The sequence below is a fragment of the Scleropages formosus genome, chromosome 18 (genome assembly GCF_900964775.1).
Source record: "Scleropages formosus chromosome 18, fSclFor1.1, whole genome shotgun sequence".
NCBI classification, from domain to species: Eukaryota; Metazoa; Chordata; class Actinopteri; order Osteoglossiformes; family Osteoglossidae; genus Scleropages; species Scleropages formosus.
In genome coordinates this window covers 12,157,295-12,173,426 of record NC_041823.1, presented here as the reverse complement: position 1 = coordinate 12,173,426, position 16,132 = coordinate 12,157,295, and the positions used below count along the sequence as shown (strand labels likewise).

The following is a 16,132-nucleotide window of genomic DNA, read 5'->3' as shown; positions in this document are numbered from 1 at the left end:
CCTCGGAACAGGAATGCTCTTGCGTGGAATTACTGGGACACTGAGGCTTGTCTACGTCCTTCTTCCTACAGTCCGAAGACATGCAGTTTAGGTGAACCGGCAATGCTGTGTTGCCCATGATGTGTGTATATGTGTCTTCCCCACAATGGACTGGCGTTCCGTCCATGATGTGCCCCTCCTGCTTTGTGCACGTTGATTCCAGGATAAGTTCTGGACTGCCGTCACCCTGATCAGGACAAGCCATTCGTGAAAATTGATAGACGGATGGATTAATAAAAGACATAATTAACTTGTGTTCTATATCTTACCCAAGAAGTCTGTTTGACCATAAGTCAAATTTAATGTTTTCATATTGACTGACCAGAAAGACACATTGATAAATTGCACTGGATCTCTCAGTGTTGAGCAGTCCTCTTTCCACTAGGAGGCACAACAAGTCGGTGCTGCTCTGTGGCCCAACTGCCATCCTCCCTGCGTGCTTGGCGGAGCCGTGCTGTCCTGTGCTGTGTCGCGCTATGCCATGCTGCCTTGGGGCAGTGGTGTGTTTAGTTAATGATTTTGTCAAGTTAAAACAAACATCAGCTAAAAGTCCTCATATAAATTAACAGTGTGTTTAATTACATACTGAAGCCATCTGAAATTGACTGGTCTCTTAGAATCCCTTTGTATTTCTAGGTTCACAGGATTATAGCTTTCCTCTACTGGTAACAGGGGGTGTGGTGGTGCAGTGGGCTTGACCTGCGCCTGCTCTCTGCTGGGGCAGGGGTTCGAGTCCTGCTTGGGGTGCCTTGCGATGGACTGGCATCCTGTCCTGGGTGTGTCCCCTTCCCCTCCAGCTGTGTTTCTGGGTTAGACTCTGGTTTGCTGTGACCCTGCTCAGGACAAGTGGTTTCGGTTGGTGTGTGTGTATGTTTACTGATAATTGGTGAGAGGTAAATTCCAAATGCTCTCAGTGACCCTTGTTTTTTTTTTTTTTTCTTTTTTTTTTTAATATACATATCTGCAGTATGTTGCATTAGTTCTCCATTCTGGCAGATGGAGGCACAGTGTGCCTTCATACCTTCAGCTTGTCTCTGTTTTGCAAAGGTCACTAAATCCTCATATTTACGTTTTTCTTCTTTCAGTCGGTGTTTTCAGCTTATCACGTCTATATTGGTGTATCACATTTACAGTGAAAATCAAACTCTTTTAGCCTTTCAGGTGTCGTGAGAGAAAAGGAGCTGCCAAAATCACGAGGAAATACTTACAGCGTGTTGCAGGAACATATACGGTGCTGCTTGAAGCTATGAGAGAGATGTCATTATTCTTGTATGAAGTATTAAACTCACAAAATGAATAAATGATTATCATGTACACACCTGATCCTACTTATCTACTTGGTTTAACCAGTGCAACGTGGGGTTCACTTATTTTTGCACCTGCTCTACTTCCACTTTTCTGCTACACGCATGGTTTCCTCTAAAGCAGCATGGAATTGGTCATAACACACCTATCATGTTAGATGAGAAATGCTGGTTGTGATTAATGATCCTGTGGTAAAACTAAGGGGCACATGGACGGGGAGAAGAAAATGGGAGATATTTGGTGTTAATTTCTACCAGATACGGAAGAGCAGCATGTGAGCCCACACACACACACACACACACACACACACACACACCGGGTATTTCATTAGCACCTTTCGCCTGCAGACGTGCTGCTCTGACCCCGGCTGAGCAGACATGAGCGTTCGCCTGTCGACGTGCCCCGCGCCACGAGGTCAAGGAGGTCGTATCGCTCCGGGGCGCCCTGGAGAAGAGCCAGATTGCAGTGGGAGTGTGTGGCTAACCGGGCTAACCCAACTCAGTGCCCCATTCCCCGAAGGCGAACACATTCGCAGCACACAAGAATGTCTGCGCGCAACTCTGCGGCGGTCCTTCGCCGATCCCTTACCGACAGTACGACGCTGGAAAAGGAGCCGCCCAGGCCTCCTCGCAGGAGAGAGCGAGAGCCGAATATACCAGTCCGGCAGCCTGCGCTCCGTTCCCATGCCTCAGTTACTGTTGCGAGGTCTGACTAAGGCCGCACTCGCAGCGCTACCGGTTTTCGCGCACTGGAATGTGTCAGCGGCTTCGAGACACTTGTCGCTCTTGCGGAGACCGGGTTGCGTGGCGCACCGTGCGTCAAATCAGTTGTGTCCAGTTTCTTTGCCAGAGGGCTGCTCTTTCCCCCCCCCGAAGGCACACCACGCCTCAGCCATTGAAATATTTCATGTTACAAGTGTTGACACTCTTTGAAAATACAAAGTTGCTATGCTAGGAAAGAATGTCACTCGTCCAGAAATATGTTTTGGCTCAGATATTTCTTTTTGAAGTGATCCAGTGCATCCCTTTGTTAGACACCCATCCATCTATTCATCCATCCATCCATGCGCTCAACCCCGCAGCCTTCTGTAGGCCTAATGAGGAGGGCAATGGCGTCATGTGTCCGTCTAATGTTGAAGCAAGCCTAATGTGCCCTCCCGATATGTGTGTATTAACCCTTTGAATTCTGGTGGCATTATTATTTGGTCCCCAGCAATCCACTGCAATCCATTTAATTCCTTATTTTCCTCATCCAGATGATTTTTTCAATTTTTTCTCACAGTATCAAAAAGCACACAGATTTTCCCGTGTTCAAATGTGTCCAAGAGTTGAGCAAATACATAATGACAAGCAAATATTCATTTGTCGTGCAATAATTCAACTGTGCAAGATCGTTAAAATATCCATCAATGTGTCCAAACGCGAGGGGTGCGGTGGCGCAGTGGGTTGGACCACAGTCCTACTCTCCAGTGGGTCTGGGGTTCAAGTCCCGCTTGGGATGCCTTGCGACGGACTGGTGTCCTGTCCTGGGTGTGTTCCCTCCCCCTCTGGCCTTATGCCCTGTGTTGCCGGGTAGGCTCTGGTTCCCCGTGACCCCATATGGGACAAGCAGTTCTGAAAATGTGTGTGTGTGTGTGTGTGTCCAAACGCGGACTAGAAAAGGTTAATGACGCATGATTCTTCCTCTTTCCTGCGATGGAAGAGACACATTTTGCCGGTACAGGGACCTCTGTGTAGCTAATAAGTGGTTTTTTTCTAGAACTTTCTTTGCCTGTTGCATGGCCATGATGACAAAGTGGCGCAGCCCTCCAAGGTGCAGGTGCCTCACAAAGCACCAGGGAGCTGCGGAGTGGGCCGAATGCAAGACGAGTCTTCGTTAGCTTTCTTTGTGTCCTTTCTCCCTGCTGCTTGTGCGCGGCTAAAGCGATCATCTGCGCCGGGGGCAAAGAGCAATCCCTTTCACACCCCCTTCCGACGGTCAGCTGCCCCGATATACCCCCCGGCCCATCCACTCGCGCTCATCCTTCTTCTCCTTCACCCGGCGTCGTCAATTCTCCTCCCGTCAGGCACTGCTGCCGGACCCAGCCTGTGAAAGGTGAAAGGTTAAAGGTTAGAGGTGTTTGCTGACAGGGTATATTTTTACCTCCCACCTTTTATGTTTGTAGTTGAGTGCGCTTTGCGGGCAGCAGGGTTTGGCTTTCACATATGATTATTCCAAATGAGTCGCTTTGGGGTTTTAAGGCCGTTATGAAATTGCTTTCTGGACTTTAAAGTTCCTGCTTCTATTAGACTGAAAGTGCCTTTGTTTACTTGTACGCTCTGGGTGGGAAACAGTTTGATTATATAATTTTGCTGCACATATTTTTTCCAGTGCCAGATTAACACTGTTTGCACTGCACAGTTCACAGTGGTTGCGATTAAACCCTTTGGTTGAACCGTCACACCGTCCTTCACGGGGATCACGCGCTCCGTGTGGGGAGTATGGGATTAAGGGGGACTGTGCTGCCACGCTGCGAACGCCGAGGCTCGCCTGGTTCAGTGCCACACCGAGCTCCAGCCTCCCGCCACCGAGCCTCCAGGGCCGAGACCGGAGTTTTCACAACAGGGGTCTCCGCTCTTTCGGCAGCAATCAATTCCACAACAGTCCAGGTATCTGAACCAGGCTGTCCTTTCTGACCATGCTGTAGGTGTGATGGAAGAAGGATTGCTGGGGGGACAGGGTGGGGTCACAGGGTGGGATCACAGGGTGGGGTCACATGACAGCAGTGACAGGCATGTCAGCAACTAGCTATGTGTTTCGAAGAAGATCCCGGACAGAGACGTGTGGCTCTGGGTGCAACGGGTTTGGGTTATTGATCTGGGAGCAAATTTTCCTGAAGCAGTAGGCAGCCGCTGGTACTCGGACCCCCGGAGGGTTATTCCTCTCCCCTTTTATATAGTTGGGGTTTTTTTTGTTTTCCTCTACTCGGCTTACTTGCTTAGCCTTTTTAGTGTTATTGCAGCTTCTGTTTTTGTTTTCATGGCCATCCGTGTCAATTTGCTAGAAGTGCTGCACAAAATGTAAAGGTCTGCACTTCTGTGGGTCTGGATGAAGCTGATATGAAGGGCTTGGTGTGTGCGGGCAGAATAAAGGAGGCAAGACGGTATTGGCGGTCAGCAGTTGGACCCAGCAGGGTGCAGCCAGACTATTCTTTGGCTGAATCGATCCTGTTTCGGAGACACGTTGGGTCGCGCGGAGCGGGTCCGACAGCCTGCCCCCTCCTCTTCTAGCTCCTCGGCCTGTGTCTGAATGGAGGTCTTTGTCTCAGGCACACTCCACTGGGTCTCGCGCTGCTTCTTTCACATAGACGGGGCCCGCCTCCCTGCTTGCCAGCTGGCCGCCGAGGGGGGTGGTGGAGAGGGGATGGGGTGTGGAGGAGGGGGGCAGAGTGAAGGCCAGCTGCCTTCATGGTAAGAAGCTCTAGAGGGGAGCTTCTCCTCAGCACACCCGGAGTCCCTCCATCGTGAGGAGATGGAGCCCCTGCCCACCGAGGGGCCCCGGTCCGGTTGCGTCGCGGCGCCCATCAAGCCCAAACGTGAAGGCTCCCACCAGGATCTGCTGACTTTCACGCTGGGTATGAAACTGTGCAGCAGGGGCACAGTGCTATGGAAGCCCTTCAGGCTGCTCACCTACCCACAGCTCACCTCCTCCCTGGAGAAGCGAGGCACCCTGACCGAGAGCGAGAGGCAGCATCGCTATGAGAAGGCTCACAACTTCAAGGTAAACTGTCCCATATCAGCTTGTGTTCTCAGCTTGGTTTTCAGGCTTTGCGAGAACTTTGGAAGAGTTCTATGAGATTGAAGTGTGTACCCTGGGTGCTGTGAGCAGTATGAGTATGGGCACTAACACTGAAGGCACTGTATAGGTGTTGATAGTGAAGGTACTGCATTTACATTTAAATTTACATTTACTCATTTAGCAGACACTTCTCTCCAAAGCGACATACATCTCATAGAAAATACAATGTGTGCATTAGGTTCAGCAGAAAAAGACACTTTGATGCAGACATGTGATTCTTAAGTACAGTTAGTTTACTTTCCACCATATGAACCAATGTACGTTACATGAGTAGCTGTATAAAACTTTATCCGAATATCAACAGTTCCTAGTCGCATACCTAAATTAATAATAATAGACTGTATATATACATATATTTTTAAATAAACATTTACATTGCATGAAGGTTTATCCGTTGCTCAACAGGTATGATCTTAAAGTTACAGAGCAAGAACATTTACACATTAGATGAAGTTTTAATACATCACGGGAGAGGTGAGTCCAGAAGAAGTGAATTTTAATACCCTTTTTAAATGTGGACAGAGATTCAGCAGTTCTGAGTGCGAAGGGGTGGTCATTCCACCACATCGGAGACAGAACCGAGAACCTTTGTGCTTTTGCTTGTAGACCTTTTGTGCGTGGGAACACCAACGGGCGGAGGTGGAGGAACATAGTAGTCTGGTTGCGGCATTGGCACTAATACTGAAGGCACTCTATAGGCATGGATACAGAAGGTACTGTATAGGCACTGATACCGAAGGCACCGTGAGTGGCCTTTGAGTGCCGTTGGGATTGTCCAGTGTACTGAGGGATATACAGAGCTCAACCTCGGCAACAACAGCGCTCACTCAGAGAAACAGCGTTTGCCACCGGTGACTGATGCAGGTGACTTGCGTGAGGGATGCACCCTTGGCGTCTCCTCGAGGAGCAGCCGCTTGTGTTGTTCACTTGCTCTGTTTTGGAAAATATCTTTTTGGGTGGTGCGTTAAAGAGCCTTTTCTTGCTGTCTCTGGGGTTTTCTGACGTACCTTTGTCCACACGTGATGCTCCCTTTGTGCGTAAGCGCGTCCCTTCGCTTCCTGTAAACACGAATGCGCCTGCGTAGGTGGTGCCTGGTGTGGGCTGACCTTTCGCAGGATGCTCGTTTTACGTAAAAGTCATGTTTAAGAATAGGTGCTTCTGGGTGCCCATATTCAGTTTGCGGGAAGGGATTGCTACCGTTCATTTACGCTGAGACACACGTACACACAAAGTCTGTATCTGTGTTGGTAAATATTTTTTAATGCTGTGTAAACATTTCAAGGTGATGCCTGCACTTACATTGAATACACTAAAAAAAGACCACAATTTTTTTTTTCCTGCTTTGAACAGGAAATTAAGCACCGTGTGTGTGTGTGTGTGTGTGTGTGTGTGTGTGTGTGTGTGTGTGTGTGTGTGTGTGTGTGTGTGTGTGTGTGTGTGTGTGTGTGTGTGGGGTGAATCAACAGGAGAATGAACTATCTCCAGAAACAAGTCCTGGCCACTTCCTTTCAGGCTCGTTTTATTCATTCTTTCCATTGTTCCATCCAGGTTTCGGTTAGTTGTCAGGTTACAGTGAATTTCAGGTCAGCGTTTGCATTGATTGCCGTTCGGAGCGCGTGTGATAAATGTCCCTTTTCAGTTTCACTCTATGGACCTGCCAGCGGTTTGTCCCTTTGTTGAGAGACTAACCTGTTCTGTGTGCTGCGCTCCTCTGTGAGGCTGTGTGCCTTCAGGAGGGCAAGACCCTAAAACAGCAACCTGAGGTTCTAATTATTTATTTAGCTGATCCATTTCTCCAAGCAAACTTACAATGGGGGTCCACTAAGCTATGTGTAGGAGTTTATAGAACACGTTATTTTTACTGTGTTGATTCAGGGTAGGGGGTGCGGTGGCGCAGTGGGTTGGACCACAGTCCTGCTCCCCGGTGGGTCTGGGGTTTGAGTCCCGCTTGGGGTGCCTTGTGACGGACTGGCGTCCCGTCCTGGGTGTGTTCCCTCCCCCTCCGGCCTTACGCCCTGTGTTGCCGGGTAGGCTCCGGTTCCCCGTGACCCCGTATGGGACAAGCGGTTCTGAAAGTGTGAGTGTGTGATTCAGGGTAAGAGGGGGCGTGGTGGTGCAGCGGGCTTGGCCGGGTCCTGCTCTCCAGTGGGTCTGGGGTTTGAGTCCCACTTGGGGTGCCTTGCAATGGACTGGCGTTCTGTCTGGGGTGTGTCCTCTCTCCCCCTCCAGCCTTGCACCCTGTGCTGCTGGGTTAGGCTCCGGCTCACTGCGACCCTGTTCAGGACAAGCAGTTTCAGACGGTGTGTGTGTGTGTGTGTGTGTGTGTGTGTGTGTGTGTGTGTGTGTGTGATTTAGGGTAAGTACAGTACCTCAATCACAGGTACAGCACCAGGAGGAGGATTCAAACCAACTTTCAGCTCTAACCACTCTGCCACCTGCTGTCTCATCTGTTGTACCCCTGTGTAAGCATTTGATTTTCAGCCAGATGTATGAATAAATAAAGCAGGAAGTGACTTTGGACAAACATCAGCTGATGGCAATTACATAATCAGAGTGAGATAAATTGTTGACTTTGTTTTTCAACTTGCCCTTCATCTTAAAAATTCGAACCCTTTTCTTATTGTCTGTCACACATGTGGAAATTGTAGGCTGGAGTTATGAAGGAAGGAGTGTTAGCTATAATTAACAGGAAGCATTAATAGGTTAGACTTGCTACCTTTAGACCTTAATGTCGCAGGTTCAAATCCCACCCCCAGCTGTACATTTATTTAGCAGATGCTTTTCTCCAAAGCGACTTCCGATGGATACTATGTAGTGTTATCAGCCCACAGACCTTATTCACCAAGGTGGCTCACAAGCTGTAATACTCATGAGCAAGATACTTACCTAAATTGCACCAGTAAAATTACCCAGCTGTATAAATGGGGAAATAATTGTAAGGTGCTTTGTTAAAAGGCATCAGCTAAATTATTCAACACTTAACCACGGAGTGCATTAAACCACCATTAAGGCATTAGGCAATGATAATATTGTCATTCTCAAGGTAATAAATAGGGGGAAAACCGCAGTCTGTGTTCCGTGTAAAGAACAGACTGTAGCTCTTGAATTCTCTTCCTTCTGTTTCCATGTCCTTTGTGTAACATCGCTCCTTAATCCTTTTCTCTCCAGTCGGAGCGTAGGGCCTTCGCTCCACGTCTCCGTCGGTCTCTGTCCCGGGCTGCCCGCTTTGCCTCTCCCCAGAACATCTCGATCCCACGAGATGGAGCTTTTACGGGGTCATAAAATGGAGTTTTTGCACTGTTGCTTTGTGCAGAGATGAAATTTTTATGGGGTGGGGTTGCTAGCCCCACGCCCAACCTTCCTCCTTTTGCAGCCAGGCTTGGGACCATCCTTGGCTGAGTTTTTGTGTAAAATATTTGAAGAAAATAAACAGATGGCAGACACACTGCTCTAAATCCTGTAATCTCTTGCACAATGTCCCACCCATCATGCTTATAATATGAGAAAACAGCTCCCTTTGCCTGACTGACGTGATTTTTCCTCGGAGCAAAGTGTGAGAAAATGCCCCTATGGGGAAAACGGTGAAACTGGTAAAGCGAGCCGCAAAAGAAAGCTATGGAGACACCTTCCAGCTGATTTCCTTAACTTCCACGGGCTTCGGTGATCGGCTCAAAACAAAAAAATGCTGACTCTCAGTTTTTACATGTGGGAATCACTCGTCTGACCGCCTACCTGCTAAAATACAAGGAGGAGCCAACCTGCAGTCTTCTTGTCGCTCAGAAATATCCTTGTCTCATGGACATCTGATATGCTTTTATCTTATCTTTCATTGAGTCAATTGCACTGAAATAGTTCCAGTTCAGAGGAAGTTTGCCAGAACTTTTTTTGGAACTGTGTGTGATAGGGGCATCAGTTGTTGTATCATATTTTGATTTGCTGACTGTAAAAGAATAATCACAGGTATTTTCAGCAGAAATATTACTCGCACGATAAACGCCATGGACACAGCGCACTGTAGTTAAGGAGCCCAAGTGTTTAAGCTCCTGTAGATACCTTCTGTGCTCCGCTGTGCCACCTTCTTAAGATAGTGACCGAGCAGCAGGGGAATGTGCGAACGAGCGGGTTACACACTGCATCATGTTCGATATGTCTGACGTTTGCCCACCCCCATAGGTACACGCCTTCCGCCGGCCGCACTGGTGCGAGTACTGCACCAACTTCACGTGGGGTTTGACCATCCAAGGGCTCCGTTGCTCAGGTAACTGCTCTCGTGACATATCAGTTTTCTGTTGTTTTTTGTAGGCGTGCTGAGAGCATCACTTGAATAAGCGACCCTCATCGTTTGTTGAGTTGTGCTTGTATGTAGTTAAATAAGGAACATTTTCACAACCGCTTGTCCCATATGGGGTCGCAGGGAACCAGAGCCTACCCGGTAACACAGGGCGTAAGGCCGGAGGGGGAGGGGACACACCGAGGACGGGACGCCAGTCCATCGCAAGGCACCCCAAGCGGGACTCGAACCCCAGACCCACCAGAGAGCAGGACTGTGGTCCAACCCACTGCGCTACTGCACCCCCCTTTAAATAAGGAACAGATAATAGGAAATAGCAGAGAGTGCAGTGTTTAGGGCTGTTAGCAGGTCCCTGGTTCAGATCCTGCTCTTGCTGTCGTCCCCTTGAAGGTTCATGCTCAGTTCTGTCAGGGACTAAATAATCGTACGGCAGTCTGAATTAAAGCATTAACCGAATAGGAAGTAATAATAGCAATTTTGTATAGTGGCGGACAGTGCTTAAAGGTTGTGAGCTCGTATCTTGAGGGAACAACGATGCTGTGTTCTTGACCCCGATATATGAGCTATGTCAGTGCAATATCGAGCGGTTCAAACTGTTTTTTTGTTTTTAAGAAGCGAAAAAATTGCTCATTCGCTCACCATCATTAACTACTGGTCCAAATCAGAATCTCTTGTGGAAATCCAGGGTACCTCCTGGATAGGATGCCAGGCCATCACAGGTTAAGCGCACACACAGAGTCACGCGCTAAGGGCAGTTGAGAGTCACTACTGTGTATGACTGTTGGAGCACCTGAAGGAAACCCACACGTACACGGGGAGAACATGCCAGCTCCACTCAGACTAAGCTGGATACAAACCTACGTCCATAGAGCCGAGTCGCAGCCAAAATTGCAAACTATTTTTTTTTTGTTAAAATGATGGTAATGTTAGAAATGATAAAGATGTGATTTGTTCACTTCTTTGTCATTGAAATCTGCTGCTTTGTGTGTGATATAAAATCCATGAGGCCCACCTGTTCTGACTTTTGAATATATGATGTTTCTAATGTGAACGTGCTCGACTCTTACTGGCACCGTCAAGTTCAGGACTGCAGAAGCCACCAGCCTCGGGCTCTAGTCATTAGCAACGTACTGGCTTGATTTTGTGCATTCAGATCCCCGGAGTCTGAAATGCGGCTATTTAGCATTCCTCCTTGGAACCCGATACAAACCGGTTGTGCTCCTCAGCTGAGGCTTCGGCTAAATTTAGCCCCTTTGAGCTGCGAGCTGAAACTGCTTGAATGGGACACACCCGGGTTAGAGCCGGGACACAGCAGTGAGCGCACACGGCACACGCACAAGGAAGCTTGTTACAGAGCAGTGCAACACACCAACCCTCAACCCACGCACACCTCTCCTCCACCCCACCCCAAACCCATGCCCTCTTGTTGATGCCTGCCACCTCTCTGACGTCAGCAGGATCGCACGTCTCTCCTTGTGATGTACCCATGGAGGATAGGGGCTTTAAGACACAAAATAGGCGTGAAGGTCCAATGGAATGTTCCCTCTCTTGCTTGCAGGAGTCCGCAGTGCTTCTGATTGTACTTTTGAATCTTGCAATAAACAAACGCGCAGTGGGTTGGACCACGGTCCTGCTGTCCGGTGGGTCTGGGGTTCGAGTCCCGCTTAGGGTGCCTTGTGACGGACTGGCGTCCCGTCCTGGGTGTGTCCCCTTCCCCCTCCGGCCTTACGCCCTGTGTTGCCGGGTAGGCTCCGGTTCCCCGTGACCCCGTATGGGACAAGCGGTTCTGAAAATGTGTGTGTGTGTATATGACTCATCTGTGAAACTCTTTAATTAAGGAATTGAACAGCCTGACAGTGTTGCTTTTGATAGTGCAAAATGCTGTGAGACAAGCTCTGGCAATAATAAGACACAAGGCCTTTTTATTTTTCAGATCAAAATATGACATTTTAGTGGTTACACCATGTGTCTGCAAACAGTTGCTGCAGTGAAAGGTTGAGCCTCGTTGGTCTCAACTCATCAACGTATCCTCGGGGACACTCGTTTGTGAATCGGGAGAGATCATGAATAACACTCGTGATTATATGGCCCACATCGTTCGTCTGAGTGCGATCAGATCTGGTGTTTCCGAATACCAAAGTCTTTCCTCCATATATCTCCCTCTATCACTGCTTTCCAGAGGCATGGAGAACCTGAAACTCTGATACTCATGTCACCCTTGAAAAGGAAGTCATGGTTGCGATTGTGCTGTTGTGTAAATGTAAATATTGCCAACAGTAAATGTTAAGGTAAATGCAAGCACTAGTGTAGGGGGGGCAGCCAGTAGTGTAGGAGTTAGAACCTCCTACTTTGGACCTAAAGGTCACATGTTCAAATCCCCCTTCCAGACGTAGCACCTTTGAGCAAGGTACTTACCAGTAATTTTACTGTATAAATGGGTGAATAACTGTAGGTAGTGTAACATTGTAAGTTGCTTTGGAGAAAAGTGTCAGCTAAATGAATAAATGTAAATGTAATGTAAAGAGCAGCCAGTAGTGATACACAGCAGTGCATAATGATATGAGGGCAAAATGCAGTGATAAAGAATAACATACAATGATATGGGGCAGGAAGTAGAGATGGAGTCGGGGATATCGGGATATAGGGCAGGACGTAGTGATAAACATTAGTATGTAGTGAAGAAGAGAAGGTTATAGTTATACAGGGCAGCATGTTGTGATGAAGGACAGATAGAAACAGTAAAAAACCAGGGAGTTTCTACATACCTGCAGTCAGCTGTCTAAACTGTCATACCTGAAGCAGCTTTCTCAATCGCTATGCTCTTTTTCCTTGCTGAAACAGTGACTGTTTGCTTATGCTGTACTGTGAACACCTCCGTTCCCCATTCAGTTGGCCAGTTGGATCAGAATGGGGAACGGAGGTGTTCACAGTACATTACATTTATTTATTTAGCAGACACTTTTCTCCAAAGTGACTTCCAATGAACTCTATTATCAGCCCACACACCTACTTCACCAAGGTGACTTACACTACTAGATACACTCGTTACACTGGGTCACTCATCCACACATCACTGAAACATGCTCTCTCTGTGTCACTCACACACTATGGATGAACCTGAACAGCATGTCTTTGGAGTGTGGGAGGAAACCAGAGCACCCGGTGGAACCCCACGCAGACACAGGGAGAACATGCAAACTCCACACAAACTGAGGAGGGACCAAACCCACATCCTCTCGCACCACCCGGTTGCTGTGAGACAGCAGTACGACCAGCTGCGCCACCGTGCCGCCCAGTGATCTGGTGCACGTTTGCCAATGTGCGCCTGTGTCCTTGCAGATTGCGGACTGAACGTGCACAAGCGGTGCTCCCAGCTGGTGTCCAGGGACTGCCAGCCGGACCTGCGCCACGTAAAGAAGGTCTTCGGCTGTGACCTCACCACCCTGGTCAAGGCCCACAAGACAGAGCGCCCCATGGTGGTGGATATGTGCATTCGTGAGATAGAGCAGAGAGGTATCATGCACTACGACACCCTTGTGTGTCTGCGTTGTAGGATATTAACTCTTTCCTTATTGTGTACAACATCCTGATGAAAGGTGCAGCTTTGTGTTTTGCATGTACAACCTATTCACGCTAGGATATCCTGTCCAAATAAAGGTGACAGCGAAATAATGAGGAGCTTAGACAGGGGTGAAACTGGCAGGCAGGACTGCAGCGTGCCAGTCCTGGTCTAATGTGTGACGGTGGAATGTGGATGGGAAGCAGACAGAGGGGTGTCTATTTTTATGTGGCTGTCAAGCGGTGACGTCCTTGACTTGTTTGGTTCTCTCCCAGGACTGAAATCCGAAGGGCTCTACAGGGTGTCTGGATCCGCAGAGCGCATTGAAGACGTGAAGCTGGCCTTTGATCGAGGTGGGTGTGAAAAGCGTTCTCCGGGAAACACCGAAAACTGATACCGAGGCTGGAAACATTCAGTGATGTCTATGCCGCATGCCAGATGAATAATGCTGTTGAGTGTATTTTAACATGGATGCCCATTACAGAGTGTTTGAAAGGGTGAACATTGCTCTTAGCAATAACTTTCCATTCCCATTCAGACGGAGAAGAGGCCAACATCAGCGCAGCTATGTACGCGGACATCAACGTCATTGCCGGGGCATTGAAGCTCTACCTGAGAGAGCTACCCACCCCTGTCATCACGTACGATGCGTACCCCAAATTCATGCAAGCAGCAAGTAAGCAAGTAATTCAACTTCTCATTGTTCACACAGTTTTAAACTGGAGTGAATCAAATTTATTTTGGCAGTACTGGACATTTTGCACTTGGCCTTGGGTTTGGACCTGTGTCCGTCTGTGCGGAACGAGTGCATGTTCTCCCTCTCTTTCCATTGGCCTTTTGCCGCAGTCTGAAAACCTGTGTTTCAGGTGAATTGGTGACTCTTACATTGCCCGTAGTGTAACACTGTGTGAGTTACTGTGTGTGTGTGTGTGTGTGTGTGTGTGTGTGTGTGTGTGTGTGTGTGTGTGTGGCTACCCTGCAATAGACTGGGGTCCAATCCAGGGTGTACCCTAACTGGCCTTGAGCTCTCTGCTGTCAGGATAGCCTCTGAACCGCCACAACGTTAACTTGGACGAGCAGTTATCGAAAGTGAGCGAGTGCGGTGCGGAGTGGTGAACCACAACAGAGTGCAACACAGGTTTTTTTATTGGGGGAGGTGATCCGTGAAATCAGGTCAGACTTTCTGTTCTAGGAACAACAAGTCTGGACATCCGACTGGAAGCTGTTCGCCAAGGCCTACTGTTGCTGCCACCAGCCCACCGTGAAACTCTCCGCTACCTGCTAACACACCTGAAGAGGTGAGCATGCCCCTCATCCACCATGATTATACACAGTGGGCATCATGTCATAGTCTATATTCTCAGTCGTTTTGCTTGCACCTTTATTTTGTTACTCTGTTTATTTTTGTTTACCTTTTTGTTCTCTTAGGGTTACCATGTTTGAAAAGGACAATTTTATGAACGCGGAGAACCTGGGCATCGTGTTTGGACCAACATTAATGCAGCCTCCAAACGAAAATGCCCTGGAAACCTTGAACGATATGCAGTATCAGAAAGTAATTGTCCAGCTCCTGATTGAGCATGAAAATACACTGTTTTAGAGTTTCGACGGAATCCGCTATCAGGCTATGATATTGAATGCCTTTGTTTCATTATGAAAATGTTTGTTAATTTCCTATACAGGAATATCACTCTGAAAGTGTATTCTCAGAATGAGATTGTTCAAGGAGATGTTTAATTGTACAGTATATGGACTGGTTTTTAAGAGTTAAGTTTCTGCTATAAATCCATCCATTGTCAACAACCGCTTGTCCCGAGCACGGTCGTGGTGGGCCGGAGCCTACCCGGCAGCACAGGGCGCAGGGCCGAGGGGGGAGAGGACACGCCCAGGACGGGACGCCAGTCTGTCGCAGGGCACCCCAAGCAGGGCTCGAGCCCCAGACCCGCCACACAGCGGGCACCGGCAGAACCCACAAAAGGAATCACGGCCCCCCTCTGATACACATAGATGACAAAAATAGTTTCCTTAATGGAAACGAAAAACAAACTATTGCAGGAAAAGTAGCACATTTCCAACCTTGTGAAGAAACCATTTAACTGACAGTTTGCATCTTACAGCAGACAGTTCCAGCATTTTGGAATCCATAAAAGTAAAACAAAATTGTTCAATATGGTACAGTTTGTCAAATTATGCCTCTAACCAGGAATTTTCTAGAAACAAATGGCATGGTACAGACCTGCATATTGGTTCTGTTTTCATAAACATGATGTATACAGTAAAGGTGAAAATGTCCTTTGCTTTCAGCTCTCTGAAAACCACTCTTCTGTTGTAGGAAATGGTTATCCCTCTACCTTTAAAGTGAAGGTCAGGAGTTACCCTGCTCTTACTGTAAAGGCTGTAGAGTTTTACCTTACCTGTCACGTTGGAGGAAGCGACCTCTTCATAGTCAAGTTCACTACATAGAGAGATGAGGACTCCAGCAAATTTTCATCCAACAGGAAACTGGCACATTCCACAGACTCAACTGTGTATCTGCCAGCTTGTTCAGTTCAAGAAGGCGGATTGAGTCGTTACTGTTGTTACCGCAGTACACCTGGACCGTTTCGGTCACGTTACAAACATTACACTTTCAGAACAGAAAGATCTGAGCAATACTGATATAGTATGCAAATTTGTCATATGTTCCCACAAAGACTTCAATGAACTTGCCTAAATGGAGAAGAAGGTCACATGTAGGCAATCTTGAATATAGAGTACATATAGGGAAACTCCAAACATACAGTGTTAGTGTAACCTTACAGTATAAAGTAACTCATCAGGAATGGGCCTCATTTAGAATTCATAACAGCTTTAGTCAGTGGAATGCCGTAACACCCGTCCTGAGCTTTGTGTGGCGAAGCATTGGCCCATTCTTCGAGAAAGAAAGCCTCCAGTGCTTTCAGTGAACTTCCCATAAATTTTCTCTCATGTTCTGTAATGATTTGGAAACCATACATTTGTCTTGGTGTTCATGAAAACAAACATACGAATAAGATGAAGAAACGGTATTCACACCATCGTATGTGCCGGCTCTCCTAAAATTGTTTCTTATTCTTTGTCCA

The 16,132-nt window shown here is 47.8% G+C and overlaps 1 protein-coding gene across 1 annotated transcript; it reads left to right on the top strand.

Annotated features, from left to right (window-relative positions):
* The first annotated feature begins 4,827 nt into the window (after positions 1 to 4,827).
* Positions 4,828 to 14,868, top strand: chn2 (chimerin 2). The gene is made up of 7 exons (XM_018740655.2): positions 4,828 to 5,103; positions 9,355 to 9,439; positions 12,812 to 12,985; positions 13,307 to 13,384; positions 13,570 to 13,707; positions 14,224 to 14,329; positions 14,460 to 14,868. The coding sequence occupies exons 1-7, from the start codon at positions 4,855 to 4,857 to the stop codon at positions 14,629 to 14,631; spliced, it is 1,002 nt and encodes a 333-aa protein (XP_018596171.1). The 5' UTR covers positions 4,828 to 4,854; the 3' UTR covers positions 14,632 to 14,868.
* The last annotated feature ends 1,264 nt before the right edge of the window (positions 14,869 to 16,132 follow it).